We start from the raw sequence: 19,869 nt of genomic DNA, 5'->3' as shown, positions 1-19,869 counted from the left end.
ATACTTTAAATATTACTGAATGTTTGCTAACTATCATGTAGTCCAATACTGAGACAGTATTACCTGACTTAATACCGTTCATGTATTTGTGGAGTTGTTAAAAATCTGTTTTTATGGAATAAAGTAGACTGCACAGCTTGGTGGCAAAAATGTGGGCTCTGGAGCCAGACTGCTTGAGTTTGAATCCCACGTTGGGTACTATACCACTTTGTGCAAATTACCACCTTTTACCTGTTTCCTCAACTATAAAACATGAGTACCAATAGCTACCCTGTAGTGCTGTTACAAAGATGAAATGTTAACATCTCCGGCACTTGTTATATGATCAGTAAGTTAGCTGAGATTAATTTTAAAATGTAACTTGATTTGGAGGCGAAAAAGTAATTTTTTTTCTTTTTAGTGGCACACTGTGCGTCTTCTCGACAAATCATTTCACACTGGAAGAACTGTACAAGGCATGATTGTCCTGTGTGTCTCCCCCTTAAAAATGCTGGGGATAAGAGAAATCAACAGTGTAAGTGATTAAGTCTTTTTTAAATGACTTTTTAGATTTGATTTTCAAGAGAGACAGACAGTTGCATCTATTTGTTGTTCCACTCATTTATGCACTCATTGGTTGATTGTGGTATGTGCCCTGACAGGGGACTGAACTACAACCTTAGCGTATGGAGACAATGGTCTAAACAACTGAGTTGCTTGGCCAGAGCAGTGATTAAATCTTTTGAAGCTTTTATAGCTAAAGGATTCTTAGATTCTACCCAGTGCAAGTCGGTAGGATTTAAAGAATTTGATTTTGTGAAGTTCCTGTAACTGCCCAGTTATCACTTCTCATTAATTTCATATTAATGAGGTTAGAATTAAACTGCTTATTACCTAAAATAACATGCAGAAACTTAATCATTCTTTATAAAATGATAGATGAATTGAAGCTCCATTTTTAAATTCATGAAAACTTAAAGATCATTGCTTTAACATTGAACAAGCTGTTACTCTATACCTGTAAACTAAATATCTAGATAACTCAAAATTACTTGAAGAGAGAAAAATGGCAATTATTTTTAGAAGTCTGAAATGACAAGAAGCTTTTCTTAGAGAAAAGACAAGTAAAAAGTAGGAAGATTTAAGTGCAGCTATCCCATCTCTGCTCTAGAAACTACACATTAAGCACTTGGGATCGAAAGTTAAATTTGGAAATACATATACAGCATGTGGAAAAGCATTTTAACTTGATAAATAATGAAGAAGTCATACATAGCCCAGTAGAAAATTTAGACTAGGAAACAGACAATTCATTAGAGGGAAGAAATGCCAAAAAGTTCACTGTTAAAGTTAAGAAGGGAAGTACCATCTCTCCCTGCATACTGGCAGAAATAATGTTACCTAGTGTTGGCATCGGTATGGCTCTGAGGCACTAATACACTGTTGCTAAGGAAATTGATTTAGCTTGTAGAAAGGCTTTTGGGTATTTTAGATCAAAAGACTTTCCATGGCAGTGATTCCCTTTCACCATTCAGTTTTGTATCTAGAAATTTATTTCAGGGAAATAATGGGGAAAAAGATGTATGTATGGAGATGTCTCACAAAACAGTAATTTTTGTGGTTTTTAAAATTCATTTAAATGTGTTGGTCTTTTTTTTTTTAACCATCTTTTATGTTGTAATACCGTTTCTTTTGTCTTCTGTAGCAATTCTGACTGGAGCACCAGTTGGACTTGGAAACACTAGCTCTCTAGGAGTTGGTCAGCAGTCTACACCCAGCTTAAGCACTGTTAGTCAGATTGACCCCAGCTCTATAGAAAGAGCCTACGCAGCCCTCGGACTGCCCTATCAAGTAAATCAGATGCCAACACAGCCCCAGGTACAAGCAAAGAACCAGCAGAATCAGCAGTCCGGGCAGTCTCCCCAAGGCATGCGGTCTATGAGCAACATTAGTAAGTTTGTGTGACCGATGTGATACTGGTTGTGTTTGTAAATGCCATATAAAATACAGGATTGTCTGCTTAGATTATTTTAGTCTCTGTACGTATATACCTGTCTTTGTCTCCCCCCTTTAATTTTTTTTGTTACATGATTAATTTTTGGAGTAATTTTTAAAAGATTGTAGTCCCCTTGGAATCCATATACCAGAGGCAACTGCTACTGGCTTATATCCTTTTAAATCCTTTTATACATATGTGACTTTAATTTCTAGAAGTGAGATCCCATGTTTTCTTATTTTCCCCCCTCCCATGTGTTATTCTGTAACAGACTATTTCTCTTTATTTATTGCTTTTGGGCGGGGGGGAGACATCAATTTGTTGTTCTGTTTATTTATGCAGTCATTGAGGGATTCTTGTATGTGCCCTGACCGGGGATGAAACCCACAACCTTGGCATATCAGGACAACACTCTAACCAACTGAGCTACCTGGCCAGGGTCATAACAGACTATTTCTTTAGCATAATAGGGCCATATATCACTTTCCATACTGAATATAACCTTTTTAGTTCTAATAGTACTTCATTATATTAAAAAATTTATAACAGATGTACATTTAGGTTTCCAGTTCTGTTGGTTTGGTTTTGTGTTTTTGTTTGTTTTTACTTTACTATTTTAAGGTTTTATTATTTACTTTTAGAGAAAGGGGAAGAGAGGGAGAGAAACATTGATCGGTTGCCTCTCACACACCCCTAACTGGGGACCTGGCCCACAACCCAGGCATGTGCCCTCACTGGGAATCAGACTGGCAACCTTGCATTTCTCAGGCTGGCGCTCAGTCCACTGAACCACACCATCCAGGGCTTTTTTGCTATTTTAAACTGTACAAAGAAATTATGTTTTGGCTTGAAGTATTCTTTTGGTTTGAAATGTGTATTAAGGAGTGTGGATGTTGTTAGTATAGATTTCCCCATGCAGCATATCTGGCAGCAGAAATAGTGTATACCTTTTGAAACAGTTTATTGGGTGCACTTGTTTGCCTAACCTTCCTGTGATGTGACTGAGAGGGAAGAGACCGGTGAAACAATGTTGCAATAGCCCAATTGGGGGTGTGTGTATTTTTTCTCTAAGTCTGTGGTAAAGTAAAGGAGCTTTGTTCTATGATACCACTCTTCTGTTAGGCAATTGAACGTTCAATTTTGTTTAAATAGTTAGATAACACTTACTGATGGTAAGTCCATGGCTTTTTATATTTTTAATGCTGTGACTTTTATTCTAAAATTGATCATGGTGATGAAGTTCTTTAACTAGAAAATAGTCTGATTCTGAATAATCCACCATACTTTTTTCCTGTGAAATCTGATTTTCGTCCTTCTATTAATGTTTGCAGTAGGCTTTAGTTACTGTCCATTATTGTTTGATTGTAAGTTAGGAAACAAAATTGGTCACACTATTCCAGAAATGTAATGTTCTTGTTTTAACTTAAGTTACACTATTCATGACACGTGGTACTAAGTTGTTAAATAATTATTGTATTACGAGTTTTTAAAAAATGGCCCTGGCTGGTGTGGCTCAGTGGAGTGAGTGCCAGCCTCAGAATCAAAAGGTTGCTGGACTTCATCCCTCTCCCCCAGCCCCCCCCTTAAGATTTTATTTATTTATTTTAGATAGAAAGGGAGGGAGAAAGAGGGAGAGAAACATCAATGTGTGGTTGCCTCTGGTGCGACCCCCACTGGGGCCTGACCTCGTCCAAAACCCCGGCATGTGTTCTGATTGAATATTGAATCGAACTGGCAACCCTTTGGTTTCCAGACTGGGTCTCAAATCCAGAGTCATCCTAGCCAGGGTTCCCCCTTCTTTTATATCTTGGGGGTTTTTGTTTTTCTTTTAACAAGATGGCTTTTTTTCCCCTCTCCCTTCCCATGTTATGAGAGTACATCTTTCTTGAATTTCAGGTTATACTGCTAATAATTATATATGCTGCTAGTATCTTTTCCCCTGATTAGTCATTTGTCTCTTGACTTTGTTTATGTTGATTATTTATTTCTCAAATTTCTAAATATCCTTATGGCTTCTGAGCTTGGGATCTTGAAAGGGTAAAAATTTCTTGTGATATTTTCTTCTAGTACTTCTATAGCTTTTCGTTCATTCTTTTTTCCCTTTTTATGTTTTTTATTTTTTTCGTGTGTGTTGGTTTTATAATATTCTATCTTTTTTGTTTTGACCTAGATGCTAGTCCTATGGGAGTAAATGGAGGTGTAGGGGTTCAAACGTCGAACCTTCTTCCTGACTCAATGTTGCATTCAGCCATAAATTCTCAAAAGTAAGTTTTATTTTGGTTTGTGCTCTTTGTTGTTTTTTCAAACACTTGTTAAAATTTCTTCAGTGTTTTGTTTTTTTAATTTCGAGATACCCTTGATGTATAAATATAAATACAATGTTTGCATCCATACTTTGAGGCTTTCTATAACCCATTTGAAATCATATCAGTTATTTGGGGTAACCTACACCTTCCCATATGCAGTAGGAAGTTGTAAGTATGCAGCTACTTAAACAATGAGTTTGTTCTCTGCTGGTGTTAAGAATTAGTCTATTGCCCAATGACTTTCCTGGGATAAGCTGTGTCAAAGCGACAGCATCGTCGCATAATACAGACTTAGCCTGCTAAAAACTCACATCAACTTCCTCCACACAATGAAGTGTTGTGGATTGACACCTTCCCTCGAAGAAGCAAACACATGTTTTCTCCCATATTCTTTATTTAGCAAATAGACTTGTCACAGTGTATTGGACCCATTGTGGTCATTACTTTCAACTCAACCTAAATGAAATCTTATCTCTAAACTTCAGTAAAACTGTTTCACCACTCCTTTTTAAAGCCCGATGATGAGTGAAAATGCCAGTGTGGCCTCCTTGGGTCCTATGCCAACAGCAGCTCAACCATCCAATACTGGAATTCGGAAACAGTGGCATGAAGATATTACTCAGGATCTTCGAAATCATCTTGTTCACAAACTGTAAGATTGTAGGCATGTCTTATCCATAAGGAGTTACTGCATCACCATGTTTCTGATCTGCCAGGCACTTAACCACAGGAATATTACTGATTTTGCTGTTGCCTGACTGTTGCTGCTAATACACTTGTGCTCCTGTTGCTGCCTTGTTTCCCAGCTCTGCTTCTCAAGTTCTTCACCATCATTTGTTAGGTGCATGATGTGTCCTCCCTAGTGATAGTAGTAAATATATGAGTTAAAAATTACTCATTTTTCTGTCACTGCCTTTAAAAAATTGATGAAGAACTAGGTCTCATCTCATTAGATTATGGCAGTGCAGATTTTTTTCTTTTGTTATTTCTGGTAAGCTATTATGTTGACAAGTTGAATCTGGTGGGATGATCTTCTGATCCTCCAGAAGTATACATATCAACATTTCATGAAGTAGTTTGCAGTATTTGTTGAGAAGTTGATACATACCAGGCACTCTGCCTCACAAACACTGTCTTGTTAAAGAGCGCTGCTCAGGATAATGAGGGGGAAAGCAAATAGTGGGAAAACGTAATGTGCCCAATATCAGAAAGAAGACAGAGCTTAGACTTCACTGACTACAGAGCTTGCACTTCAAACAGCACACAATATTTTTAATTCCTGAAGAAAATAATCTTTTTTTTCCCTTCACTTATTTCATTCATACCATCCATATTTTTAAGTCAGTGAACAGAGATAATTATTTGGGGTTGATCATTGGATGACTTGATGATAAATATACTAGTGGATTTTTTCCCCATCAGGTATTTTTCTGAACTTCCACTTATTCCTTCAAGCACTATACAACTGAAAATGAGATATCCAGCTGATAAAATTAGCAGCTAGAAATCACATTTGTCAGTATTTAGGAACACCTAGTGCCAAGCATTTTGTAGGAAATGGCTAGAGCTTAAAAGACATGTAGCAGAGTGGTCGTACATTTTTGCCCCCTCCACTTCAAGTTTTTGATCTTGTGAGATTTCGTAGTGATGGTTAAGTTTTATGTTACTAAGCTGTGAGTAAATTTAGAACAGTAGAAGGATCTGAAGGCTGTTACAGACTTATACTGTAACAGGGGTCAGGTTTCCTCACTTCCTTTATGCAAATTGCACAGTGTAATTTTTTGCTCCAAATTAGAGTCATAGGGAAAGGCCAGGGAGTATATTTATGGAGTCATTTCTTACATTCTGATCAGGAAAATCTTTTGTTTGCTACAAAGAGACAATTTCATTTAGGTCAGTAATATTTGAGCATATTCTACCCGTCATTTTTAAATTTTATTTAATTTGTACATTGTACAAAAATGAGAAAATATTAATTACAAAAAAGTTTAAAGTACTGTACATTTCTGTGATGAGATCAGAAAGCTGATGTGATATAATAGTGATAGTATTCTCTATTCTCAGTGTTCAAGCCATATTTCCTACTCCGGATCCTGCTGCTTTAAAAGACAGACGAATGGAAAACCTAGTTGCATATGCCCGAAAAGTGGAAGGCGACATGTATGAATCTGCAAATAATCGAGTGAGCACCTGTGTTTTTTTCTGCATAAAGTCAGAAATGGGCCTGTTCTGGTTGCTTAGTTTATTCCTAAATAAACTAAGTATCTTCTGAAGTACGTGAAGTAGCATGTACTTGAGAAGATACCCTTTAGCTGTCCTGTCTTATTCTCATTGTGCATAGTCAAGATAACAAAGTAACTTTCTTTCTTAAAGTGTATGTTACCAAGAATTTTACATTTTTCCTCTTCATAATACACTGCACTCATGGGGCACTTTATCTGGGTTGTCCTTCCGTCAAGTTAGAAAGTGGTTGAGCTGTTTCCAGCTCTGTGCTATTTTCACTAGAACACGGTGAATCAGCTGCAAAGTATTTTCATCTCAAGTAGTACTGCAATTTCTCCACATCATTTGAACTTTATTCTCTAAATTGGCACTTTTTGTAGCATAATCTTTGCGTGTGCTCTAAATTCCTAGCACATATTTTATAAACCTACTTTGAGAGGTCATGCTTTACTATGTAGATTCATAATAAAGCTGCTTTTCACATGATCATTCTGAAATGAGCCCATATTTGGAATGAACTTCTGCTTACCTCTTTTAAAAATGAAGCTTAAATTTGTTCTTGGTTCTTTTTTTTTCTGTTACCTAATGATAATTCTTGCATTTTTTCTCATCTCCAATTTATTTTCAAAATTCAAAAAGGCGGAATACTACCACCTGCTAGCTGAGAAGATCTATAAAATCCAGAAAGAACTAGAAGAAAAACGAAGGACTAGACTACAGAAACAAAACAACCTGTCAAATGCTGCAGGCATGGTGCCAGTTGCCTTGAATCCAGGGCCTAACATGGGGCAGCCACAACCAGGAATGACTTCTAGTAAGTGCTTTGTGTTACATTTGATTTGGGGAAAAATTGGTAATAAATGTTTCTCACCAATTAAGTTATAAATTTGTATTATGCAACTATTCTTGAATTTCTGAACTTTTTTTTTGTCTTTGCAAAGAAAATAATTCATTCTCTGGTAAAAACAGTAGCCAAACAGTATATTTAAGATTTTTTAATGCGATGCTTAATACGACGTAATAATCTGGCATCATTTTTAGAGTCCAAGATCCTCTTCTCTCACAGTGACACCGGGAAAAGGACAGCCCACAGGTTTTCACCAACTTACACATGGTAGGCAGCCAGTAGATGTAGACTGAGCAGGTTCAGAGGCCACACCAGCTTTCATACACCCTAAAAAACAATACCATGTTGCTTATATTGATAAAATATGTTCATAAGCTAAGAACTATTTTTTACAAACATTTAAAATTCATCTTGATGGTTTCAGTGCTCTGGTTATAGCAGCCCTCTGAACCTAATGAATTAACCAGGTAGCTGGGATTGCTTTTCATTGCCTTATTCATTGACTCACTAATAGGTTCTCAGCAGTGAAATGTGGAGTTAGGTACATGATAGTGAGAAAGATTACAGGCTGTTTAAATGATATGAAGAGTTCTGACCTGTGTGGCTCAGTGGGTTGGGCATCTTCCCACATGGTGAAAGGTCACCAGTTCGATGCCCAGTCAGGGCACATGCCTGGGTTGCAGGCCAGGTCCTCAGTCGGGGGCATGCAAGAGTCAACCTCCTGATGTATCTCTCAGAGATTGATGTTTATCTCCCTCTCTCTCTCTCCTTTCCCCCTCTCTAAAAGTAAATCAATAAACTCTTTAAAAGAAGGGGGAAATATGAGAAAAGATATCATACGTGTAAGTAATAGGCAAGCCAAGGAAGATATTTTCAATATTAAAGGTACTAATTTTCTTAATATATAACCTGAAGGGGAAAGAAATAGATGAAACATTATGAAGAAAAGTAGGAAAAGGAAATGAAAGTAAAATCAGTACAGACTTTTGTGCATCTCTAAAGGTTAAAATGGACTTAATGACATGACTTAAAAAATATATGCTATATGTTAAGAGTTTAAATGGTTGTTCATTCCCTTAACTCCAGTCATTCCATTCTTAGGGATTTAATTCCAAGCAATAATGATATAATTGGCACAGAAATAGTCACAGCATAATACTGTAGAAACACCTTAAACGTGCTCCAGTACTGTACTGCTGAAGTAATCGTACAGCTCCACATTAGAATGTTGTAGTAGACACATCCCAGAGCATCCCCTTTCCTCTCGAGCACCGGGAGACGGGCAGCTGAAACGAGCCGTGCACTTCGAGGTGATGGTCAAGCTGTGGCTGAGAGGAGGACAGCCCCCTAGTGACCCCACGTGCCCTCTTTGAGCAGTGGGCGCAGCCCAAGCTTGCTGCCCCCTCCACGGAGATGCAACCAGGAAAGATCCAACCTGGGGCCCTTGAGTAAAACTGCAAGGGAATGACTGCAAGCCACAATCAGCAGAATAGAAAAAGAATTTGAGGAATTATTTTGAAAAACAAATTTTCAGAAGAAAAAATTGAAAAATTGCTACACAGAAGAAATTAAAACATAAAAATACAGCAGAGGACAAAAAAGGTGCACTGGATTGTTGACCAAGTTAAAAGCCATATTATCAATAACAAAACAGAAGGTAGGACTTAAACAGCTTTATTTTAAATGGTTCAAAATAAAATGGGAAATTTAAAAAAAATCAGATCATTAGGGAAATGATAGATAATGGGTTGGCCAAAAAGATCATCTGGTTTTTTTATGTAAGATGGCTCTAAGAGCACTTAGTCATGTTTAACTCCATTAAAAATAGTTTTGTTAGATTGTATTTTGACAGCTGTCATGTCAGTGTGCATTTAACTTAAAGCCCTGGCTAGTGTGGCTCAGTGGATTGAGTGCGGGCTACAAACCAAAGAGTTGCTGGTTCAGTTCCCAGTCAGGGCACATGCCTGGGTTGCAGGCCAGGTCCCAGTGGGGGCCACATAAGAGGCAACCACACATTGATGTTTCTCTCCCTCCATTCCCCCTCTCTAAAAATAAATAAATAAAAATTTAAAAAAAAAGAATATCTGGCTACTTGCAGCAACATGGATGGACCTTGGAGGAGGGTATTGCATCAAAAGACGTAAGTCAGGCAGAGAAAGAACCATGTGATCTCACTCATATGTGGGATCTTGTAAAACAAAAACAAGCTCATAGATGCAGAGAACGATTGGCGGTTGATAGAGACAGAGAGTGAGAGATGGGCAAAAGGGGTGAAGGGCATTCAAAAGTACTGTTTCCAACCCTGGCCAGTGCGGCCTGGTTTGTTGTAGTGTTGTTCAAAAGGTTGTGGTTTCCACAATGCCTCTCTCTCAGCCCCTCTCTCCCTCCATCTTTTTCTCTCATTTAAAAAAAAAAAAAAAAACGCCTTCCAGTTATAAAGTAAATGTCTTGGGTATGTAATGAACAGCATTGTGACCATAGTTAATACTGTGTTGCTCGTTTGCAATACAAAGTTGCTGAGAGAGAAGATCTTTAAATTCTAGTCACAAGGAAAAAGTGGTAAGTCTGTATGATGAGAGATGTTATCTAGACTCACTGGGGTGATCATTTCAGTGTCTACAAATACCAAACCATTATGTTGTCCGCCTGAAACTATCGATGACAGTTTTCACATTTAGTGTGATGCATTGAGTGAGTTTATTTCTATCTAATTTTTATATTTGCATAAATAAATAATTGTTAAGAGGCAGGATTATGGAAGGCTTGAACTTTGGGTTTTTTTGTTTTTTGTTCTTTTTTTGCAAAGTATAATACATTCATTATGTAATGGGGTGTGTGTGTATAAAAAATTATGGCTATGGTATATGGGTCTATGTATTGGTCTAGAAAGATGTTCGTAATAAGTTACTGTGAGCAACGTATATGTGCAGTCAGAAAAAAAACAGGTTATTAACAAGGTTGAACAGGAGCCAGCTCTGTTTTTAAAGTTTTTGTTTTTGGTGTGTGTGTGTGTGTGTGTTGTCTTTTATTTTTTTAAAGATTTTATTTATTTTTGAAAGAGAAAGGGAGAGAAACATCTTTGTGAGAAAGATGGGAATTAAACTGGTGACCTTTCAATTCACAGGCTGGCACTCAATCCACTGAGCAACACTAGCCAGGGCCTGAGTCAATTTTTTGAAAATTTAAAAACTTAAAAAGAAAGTTGATGACAGACAAGTACATATATTATAATCTGATTTTTGTTTTTTACTTTTTTAATTGTAGCACATTCCCAAAGAGTAGTTCTAGAAGAAATAAATACTAATCTTCTAGCATTGGTTTCTTGTGGGGGTGGTAGGGTACCTATATAACTTATGTTGTGTTTTATGAGGTTTTTGGTTGTCTGATCTATGTGTGTATTTTGCATTAAGAGTTTATTTAAATATGAATGGTTGACATTTTAATTAATTTTTGAGGATACTTTCATTGTGTATGAATTCTAGACTGGCAGTTATTTTCTCTTTTTTATCAGTAAATACTTAAAAGCTCTCATCAAACTGTTCCTTCAAATGTTCATCAGATGTTTCTTGTGATTAAAAAAAAAAATGAGTTACCTATAAGCTGACAGTGGATTGAGGACAATTGATGCCATTCAGTCAATTAAAAAAAATTGTAGTTGTATATCATAGTTGTAGGCAAAAGTGCTTAGGCCAGATGTGGGCGATAGGATTATGTTTCTAATTTTTCCATTTCCTTAGTATCGCCAATTTAAAATCTGGGTTTCTGGCTGTCTGTAAAAATGGGAGGATCTAGCAGATTCGGCTTGCTCTCCCACCGGGGCACCGCTGTCTGTAACTAGAGCCAGGGTCTCTACTTCACCACAGTCCTCCCTGTTCCCTGGTGTTTCAGGCGCTTAGTCTTCTTGACTCGTGGATGCTGTCTGGCCCCTGCTGGCATTTGGCTTGCAGTACCAATCCATATTATTGACAGGAGAAAAAGTTCCTCATATATTAGGTGAAAACTGTTTTCTGTAAAGTATGTGGAAGATTAAAGCTGTCGGTAGAGGTTTGTCTCTTCTTACTGTGTTCTCGAAATTTTTATATAGTTTACACCTAGCTTAGACAGGTAATTTTGTAAGTCTTACACAGTTACAATTAAAAGATTATGACTAAGTGTTCACATTCTTCCAGTTTTAATTTGACTGCATTATTTTATTAGGAGCAATATTAGTAGTAAGTCTTTATGAAGTTAGTAACTTGAGTTGCAGTAAGTCACTTAGTTGTGAGATCATTTTTATTAAACAAAAGTGATAGCAAAATTTGAGAGTTGCTGGAGTGGTGGGCTTGGCTGTGTGGCACACTGAAGTGGAAGGCTTGAGTGCGTCGAGCTTCGCGTGAGGGGTAGACGAGACAGAGCTGGGTCACTGCAAGCGCAGTGTCTTTTCCAGGGGTGCTGTAGGAAGAACTATTCACTCCGCTCACCATGATGTGGAAAAGATTGGGAAGTGCTACAGTAGAGGATGTGTACATAATCCAAGAAAAATTTGAATTTTATGTATTCATATTTTAATCTCTTATATTTTTTTGTATCTGTTTTAAAAGGTGCATGATATGTAGTATGGTATAATGTGTATATTATTTAAAGTCAGTGTTCGCAGTGGGCTCGTGTACATAAAAACACGTATCATTGAGGTACACACAATCAGATTTGGTTACTGGACAAAGTCCGTGGCCCTTGTCTATGGAGGTACTCTGCTGCATACAAACCAAATAATCTAGTTCAGTCAGGTAATGGCATATTAAATGTTATAGCTCTTTTTTTAATTAAAAACTTTTTTTTAAAGATTTTTATCCATTCTTAGAGGGGAAGAAGGGAAGAAAAGGAGAAAGCGAGGGAGAGAAATATCAATATGTGGTTGCCTCTTGAGCCCCTGACTTTGGGACCTGGCCTGCAACTCAGGCATGTGCCCCAACCGGGAATCAAACTGGTGACCCTTCAGTTCGCAGCCTGGGCTCAGCCCACAAAACTACACCAGCCAAGTCAACTTTTATTTTTATTCCTCTAAATTTATTTATTTGAGATTTTACATTATTTTCCTATTAACGCTGAAAGCACAGTAGTTCATAAAGGAATGTACTAAAACCCTTTGGAAGTTTTGTGGGTTTTTCCCCTATATTTCAGAACTAACATTTTTTCCAGATCCTGTCTAATTCATAGTTTTTATTGTTTTGTGATTCGGGCTGAATTCTTCAAGATCCTGCTAAAATACTTTGTGGAGTTTTATTTCAGGGAAGGAAGCTGGCTAAAAAAGATACTTTTCTAACCATTTCTCTGTTCCCTTCTAGATGGCCCCCTGCTTGATCCGTCTTTGGTGCGTGGCAGTGTGCCAACAAACCAGATAATGCCTCGGATGACTACACAGCCGGGTACGTCATAGAAGAAATCCATGTCTTTAACCACGGTCTTTTTTAACAAAGTCCCTGGTGTACTACAAGATTCTACTTCCCACCTTGATTCTTGCCTGAGGCAAGCAGCAGGTATCATAATTACCTGCTTGAGAAATCTGAAAACCTTTTGGAGTTGGAGCCTAGGAGAGGAAGAGAAGGATAAAGAGCAGGTTGGCTGGCAGATCAAGGGGCAAAGGACACTAAATGATCAAGCAGTCATTTAAAAACAGTTGGCCAAAATGGAATTTATATTACTTAATAATCCCCTGTGGCTGCTGTGAATTAAATAGATTCATTAACAGTTGAGAACAGGTTCCTCTATTTGTTCTGATTAAATGATGTGGAATCAGAAGTAAAAACTCTTTCTTTTATTGATTTCATGAAGGTATTCAGATCTAATATTTTATGCTTATTCACAGGTTTAAGTCAATTTACCCAGATGAATATGCCCCAGGCCCCTATTGGACCCCGGCAAACCTCTCCTCTTCAGCACCATGGACAGTTAGCTCAGCATGGAGCTCTGAACCCAGTAAGTTTGACTTCTTTGGGTAATCTCTCTTGGTCGCTACCTGACATTTTTGAAGTCCTTTTTCTTTGTTTCTATTTCAAAAATTTCTACATTTGCTGAAACAGCTAACTGTAAGTGATTAATCTTTAATTTTGACTCTTTCCATAATTCTGTTGTATGTGGCCCTAATACAGACATGATTAAATGACTCCATGTGTTTCAGAGATGAGATAAATACATGAACACTAAAATCCTTAATTTTCACCTTTTTTATCTATAAATTGCTGTCAGAAATTTAGCCTACAGAAATAATCACTGAAGTACTAAAAGGATATACTTGGAAGACAATTCCATGTAAACGATGTTACATTGTATACTCTGTTTTGAAAAAAGGCCATATCCTGAATGCACATTGAAGGATTTGTTAGGTCAAATTATGGTACATCTGTAAATTGGAATGCTCTGTAAGCAATAATTTGAGAACTTATAAGATGGCACAAAAGCTTTACATTGAAAAGCCAGTTTCTAAAGTGTGTGTGTGTGTGTGTGTGTGTTATGGGATCCGGCATAGCTAAGATCTGTCTTGATTATCTACATAAAATAAACATTACAAGAAAGAGAACATTTCCGAATGCTCTTCATAGTCATAGTTCTGGAGAGCTCATAAGAGTAGCCAGTCACCTTTCCCTGGAGTCTCAGTGTTTAGTAGCTTGCATGCTTTGACACAATTGCCTATCTTTCCCAAGAAGGAAACTGTCTTTTGCAGTGGAGGGGCAGTTACTTGGTCCTTGGGACTGGGGAAAAAGGAGTCTAAGCATCTTGTTGCTCCTAATCCTATTCTCAACTGTTGGTTGGCTCCAACCCTTAACCTGTCTTTCATATTTAGCTAGTGCCTCTAATTCTTGAGCCTTTTTTGGAGTCTGGCATAATGTCTTCCACATTTACTAAGGAGTCTTATGTAGTCTTTATTTTAATCTGTAATACACATACCTTTCTTAGATTATGGAAATTTTGGCCTTTGGTATGCCATAATTTTTTTTTTTAAGATTTTATTTATTTTTAGGGAGGGAAGGGAGGGAGATAGAGAGAGAAACATCAATGTGCGGTTGCTGGGGGTTATGGCCTGCAACCCAGGCATGTACCCTGGCTGGGAATCGAACCTGCGACACTTTGGTTCGCAGCCCGAGCTCAATCCACTGAGCTACGCCAGCCAGGTCTGCCATAATTTTTTATTAAAGACCTATATTTGTTTGGGATAGTTTTAGAAATGAAATGTAACAATTCATTGTGAACAATGAATGTTACAACTTGTTCAACCACAACTTGTAAGATTTTACTTGTTTGTACCTATTATGGAGTCTTCCAGTTTGATCTGTTACTGTACCACTGACATGAGCAAAGGTTTAGTGAAATTTTGATTCACTCTCCTCACTTAACAGAGTTTGCAAAGAACTGAATAGCTCTATTTTGTTAGAGTTATAGGTGCATTTATGTACCAGCAAATTTGTAATTTCTCTAGATTTAAATCTAAACTATGAGGCCTTCCTCCATTATCTTGACATGAGAGCCAGCTACTGCACCACTTTCTTCCTTCCTACCCTACACCACCCTCCCGTGGCAGGGCCAGAGCAGTTGGGGATTCCAGTTGCTCCAGCAGGACACCTGTAATGAAGCTGTGTTTCTTTGTGTGCAGCCAATGGGCTATGGGCCTCGAATGCAGCAGCCTTCCAGTCAGAGCCAGTTCCTTCCCCAGACTCCGTTCTCAACACAAGGAATGAATGTAACAAATATGCCTTTGGCTCCGACTGGGGGTCAAGCACCAGTGTCTCAAGTATGTCTCACAAATGGATTTTCTTACTTTTTATTTTTGATGTTTTTATTTATTTCTAGAGATAGGGGAAAGGAGGGAGACAGGGACAGAAACATCAGTGTGTGGTTGCCTCTCACATGCTCTCTACTGGGGACCTGGTACTCAGTCCTCTGAGCCACACCAGCCAGGGCTGGCTTGGGTTTCTTACAGGGAAGGGGAGTGGCAAATAGTGGGTGAGAGTAAAGTTTTTTTTTTTATGGTTTTAATAAGAACAGTTATAGACATAGTCTGGACAGTGAAGACATTAATCTGTGGCATAGAGCTGTATTGTTAACAAACTAGAAAAAAATTGAATTGATAGTTTTAACCCTTTTTTTAGTAGTGAACTCATTAAAAGGCAACCTTAGTGACAACCGCCATGCAGAAGGAAGCACTCTAGCTAAAGAGCATATGGAGGCCGGAAAACACTGTACGCACCTGTTCCGTGCCCCTGCAGTGACTGAGGCCGTTCTGCATTTTTTTGAAGTCTGTTTAATTGTGCTATATTATCCAGAGATACGCACCTCCCCTGCATAACAGGATTTTTATCATATTGTAAAATGGAGGCATTCGTTGCCATTTTCTGTTTAATCAGTTTGTGTCCTTAAATGCATATAACCTGCCTATGTAAATACTTCCTTAATTCTCTTCGTTGCCATCTTACTGTGTTTTTTTTTTGTTTTTTTTGTTTTGTTTTGTTTTTTCATTTTAACAGGCACAAATGTCCAGTTCTTCCTGCCCAGTGAACTCACCTATAATGCCTCCAGGGTCTCAAGGGAGCCACATTCACTGTCCCCCTCTCCCTCAACCAGCTCTGCATCAGAATTCACCCTCCCCCGTACCTAGTCGTACCCCCACCCCTCACCACACACCCCCAAGCATAGGGGCTCAGCAGCCACCAGCAACAGCAATTCCAGCCCCTGTCCCTACACCTCCAGCTATGCCACCTGGACCACAGTCCCAGGCTCTGCATCCACCTCCAAGGCAGACACCTACACCACCACCAACGCAACTTCCTCCCCAAGTGCAGCCTTCGCTTGCTGCTGCCGCCTCAGCTGACCAGCCGCAGCAGCAGCCTCTCTCACAGCAGAGTACATCAGCGTCTGCTCCCACGCCGACGGCACCACTGCTGCCGCCGCAGCCTGCCACTCCAGTAAGCGGGGGCTGGGCTCTAGGCAGTATCGTTTCAACCGTTCTGTGGTGTTAAAGTACTTCTGTGCTTCGGCATTTCTATTACCTACTGTTGTATCTCTTATTGTTGTCTTCCCAGTTAGGGATTTTCCTTCCTTCCTTCCTTCCCTTCCATTCCTTCCCTTCCTTCCCCTTACTTCTTTCTTTTCCTTTTGTACTGTCTAGCACAGAAATAGTTCAAAGATTTTGTTTAGGTCTGATGGTGACCCTGCTGTGGTTTGTGTTGTATTCTGACGCTTCAAGGCATGCAAAAGGGCAATCACAAGAGGAGAGCCAGTAGTATATTTAGTATACCCAAATGAATTTTAAAGAATCTTTTTCAAATGGTCTGAGCTGTAGTATTGAGAGCACATGAACAACAACAAAATTGTGGATTTACGGGTGTCTGTGGTCCTGGCCAAGGTTAGACAGTTATGCTCTAAGATGAGAAAGGTATAGGCCTGGAACAACCTGCAGCTTCCTTGTGTTGTATATATCGTGGACATCTGAGTTCACATCTAATAGTTGCATCCTCACTGATACAATTCTGTGTGTGAAGGCTTAGAACCTTTTTGATCACTGACACTACTGTGTTCATTCTCTGTCACATGACAGAGAAAACCCATTAGTTACAGCTACTTTACAGAACACTGTTTGTTAGCGACTGGTTTCCCCTAGCGTCTGATGGGCAAGAAAGGGCAGTGTGCAGACAGGAAATTTGGTTTTATAGTATGTAAGGTAATTCCTGAAAAGACTAACCTCTCCTTACGAGAATTTTTATTGGAAGACAGGAAAAATGCAGAGAATAGACAGTTGTGCCTTTAGAATGTTACTGTTTCAAGCAGCTACTCAGTATGAGGCTTCAGTATAGTCTACCTTTCTAGACATTTGAAACTTTCCTAATGAGACGTTACAAACAAAATTAGTCAGTCATCCTTTCTTTTCTTTCCATTTCTCTGTAAGTGTGAGCTCCTCTCAGAACCATCTGAAACCTCCACCCCTCACACACTGCCACAAAATGATGGTCACCACAGAGCCCACTGATGGTTCTTCTGTGTACAGCCAGTCAACCCATATTTTTAAGTCTTTAATCTCCTGTTCTAAAAGCATAATTGACTACAAGGGGGTGAAATAGACAGTAAGTGAAAGCACAGTAAGTGGATATAATTATACCAGCCTAGAAATAGATGGTTAACCATGCCATCCTGTTGTGTAGCTTAAATTCTGGTTGTATAATTGGCAAACTTTTTGTGTTTTTCCCCCCTCTCTCTGCTTAGCTTTCCCAGCCAGCTGTAAGCATTGAGGGGCAGGTATCAAACCCGCCATCTACTAGTAGCACAGAAGTGAATTCTCAGGCCATTTCTGAGAAGCAGCCTTCACAGGAAGTGAAAGTGGAGACTAAAATGGAAGTGGATCAGCCAGAACCAGCAGATTCTCAGCCAGAGGATATTCCAGAGGTGAGAGTAGGGCAGTTACTGTTACTTGGTTAGGAACTCAGTCTAGGAATCGAATTAAACATGTTAACAGGAAAGTATTCTGATACTCATTTCATTGATTTCCATGCAAGAAAAGGGTCTTTAGATATGTCCACCGGGAGGTAAGGGGGTGGAAATAAGACAGGGATCTTCCTGCATCCTGTTGTATGTCTTCAGAATACTAAAACAACTTAACTTGCCTTTTAGACTAAAGCGGAAGATTGTAAAGTGGAACCTGCAGAGACAGAAGAGAGAGGCACTGAATTAAAAACTGAAGCAAAAGAGGAGGAAGACCAGCCAAGTACTTCAGCTACCCAGTCCTCTCCAGCCCCAGGACAGTCAAAGAAGAAGAGTAAGTTTCTTAAGCTCTGTGTTCTTGGAGGCAGGGGGAAAACCAAAGAGCTTGAGAAGAATGGGATCAGGCTTCGGGCTCCTTGGGCCTTGGAAATGGACTTGAATGTGATTTCATTAGTCCTGGAGCCCTTGGCCTGGTCTCTTCATTAACTAATATTGGAAAATAATATATTGATTTTGTTTGTTTGTTTAAGGTATATAACTGGAATCACTGGGTCAGTCACTCCCATCATTTCTTCAGGGTTGGCTGGTTTAACACCCTATCAAAATTGTCTTTTTCAGAGGAAGGAAATTAACCAGTTCGAGGAATGCAGAAAATAATAGCAATTTATTGTTCACCTACTCTGCACCAGGCAGTGTTGTCACACACCTGCATTCTTGCATCTGATAAGTTCACGAAAACTCTGAGGCTGTTGATCCCATTATACAGCCCAGAAAACTGAAGCTCAGCAAGGTTAGGTAACTGGCGCCAACTTACTCAGCCAGTAAGTGAGCCAGGTGGTTTAGTAGAGAAGTTTATTTTGAACCATTTTGCTGCACATTGGTTAATCAAGTCAAGTAAGCAGCACTGCTTAACACAGTGTTAAATTCAAGCATTTCCCACAGAAATTAACTAGTTTAAGACGAGAACTAACTGCAGCTCTGGTGACCCCTTCAGTGACACACGGAGGACTTACCTCAAGAGTGAGTCTCCTGGCTCCTAGAGATGATGTATCATTAATACAATGTATTTTAAAATGTTGGGGTTACAAAAATTATTTTCATTTAAAAATAAAGTTGTATATATGACGTGTTACTTTAAAGTAGGCTGCAGCAAACCTGGTCTTACTAGTAGGATTCTCTCTTTAGAACAGCTCATCTCGTACTGGCTGGTACATAGTTGGTTAAAGCATTGTCCCAATACACCAAGGTTGTGGGTTCCATCCCCAGTCAGGGCACATACAAGAAGCAACCAAATGAGTAGTATAAATTAGTGGAACAACAGTCAGCGTTTTTCTCTATTTCTCCCTCTCCCTTCTTCACTTTCCCTTAAAAATCAATAATTAAAAAAATTAAAAACCTAGCTAACTTCCCAGGTTTGCTGAAATTCTGTTTGAGTATGATTAAGTATGAGAGACAGAAGCCTCTCCCCCGTTTGTCTGATTTTTTTTTCCCATGGCAGCCCCCACAATGAGGTGAAAATACCTAAAGTGCTAAAATACATACCCTCCTGAAGGTAAAATTAATTCATAAATAGTAGAAATAACAAGGTCTCTGCTCAAGTGTGTTTTTAAAGCTCAAAACTAGCCCTGGCTGATGTAGCTCAGTGGATTGAGCGTGGGCTGCGAACCAAAGCATCGCAGGTTCGATTCCCAGTCAGGGCACATGCCTGGGTTGCAGGCCACGGCCCCCAGCAACTGCACCTTGATGTTTCTCTCTCTCTCTCTCTTTCTCCCTCCCTCCCCTCTCTAAAAATAAATAAAATCTCTCTTAAAAAAAAAAAGCTCAAAACTAGACCCTTAATGACTACCTCCTTGTACGACAGATTAAATTGATTCCACGTAGGACACACCTGCAAGTCTTTTCTGACTTTAGGGAAACATACTGAAAATGCATTTGGACACAATTTGGTCAGCTGGGTCTATTGTTCTAGCAATAACGATTTAGTTCTGCTTCCTTAGACTATAAACCTAACATTTGCAGTTAAAATTGTAACTACGTCTTCCTCCTAAGCTCTAAAACATAATGGGGGACTG

At 38.9% G+C, this 19,869-nt stretch overlaps 1 protein-coding gene across 2 annotated transcripts in view; it reads left to right on the top strand.

Moving 5' to 3' along the window:
* EP300 (E1A binding protein p300) overlaps positions 1 to 19,869 on the top strand; it is a 68,042-nt gene that overhangs the window by 26,195 nt on the left and 21,978 nt on the right. Inside the window, exons 5-16 of one of the 2 annotated variants that reach the window (XM_045834745.1) lie at positions 401 to 514; positions 1,685 to 1,930; positions 4,146 to 4,239; positions 4,796 to 4,933; positions 6,346 to 6,463; positions 7,144 to 7,318; positions 12,676 to 12,756; positions 13,197 to 13,306; positions 14,979 to 15,116; positions 15,850 to 16,287; positions 17,582 to 17,761; positions 17,987 to 18,131. In XM_045834745.1, the coding sequence (XP_045690701.1) occupies positions 401 to 514; positions 1,685 to 1,930; positions 4,146 to 4,239; positions 4,796 to 4,933; positions 6,346 to 6,463; positions 7,144 to 7,318; positions 12,676 to 12,756; positions 13,197 to 13,306; positions 14,979 to 15,116; positions 15,850 to 16,287; positions 17,582 to 17,761; positions 17,987 to 18,131 (1,977 nt within the window). The remainder of the gene's footprint in view (positions 1 to 400; positions 515 to 1,684; positions 1,931 to 4,145; positions 4,240 to 4,795; positions 4,934 to 6,345; positions 6,464 to 7,143; positions 7,319 to 12,675; positions 12,757 to 13,196; positions 13,307 to 14,978; positions 15,117 to 15,849; positions 16,288 to 17,581; positions 17,762 to 17,986; positions 18,132 to 19,869) is intronic. The other variant, XM_045834746.1, reaches the window with a different exon arrangement.

Source organism: Phyllostomus hastatus, unplaced genomic scaffold (assembly GCF_019186645.2).
Source record: "Phyllostomus hastatus isolate PE091 unplaced genomic scaffold, TTU_PhHast_1.1 phas_contig_198, whole genome shotgun sequence".
In the NCBI taxonomy this organism is placed as follows: Eukaryota; Metazoa; Chordata; class Mammalia; order Chiroptera; family Phyllostomidae; genus Phyllostomus; species Phyllostomus hastatus.
Note: the sequence above shows the minus strand (reverse complement) of the source record. Positions and strands in the feature narration are given on the sequence as shown.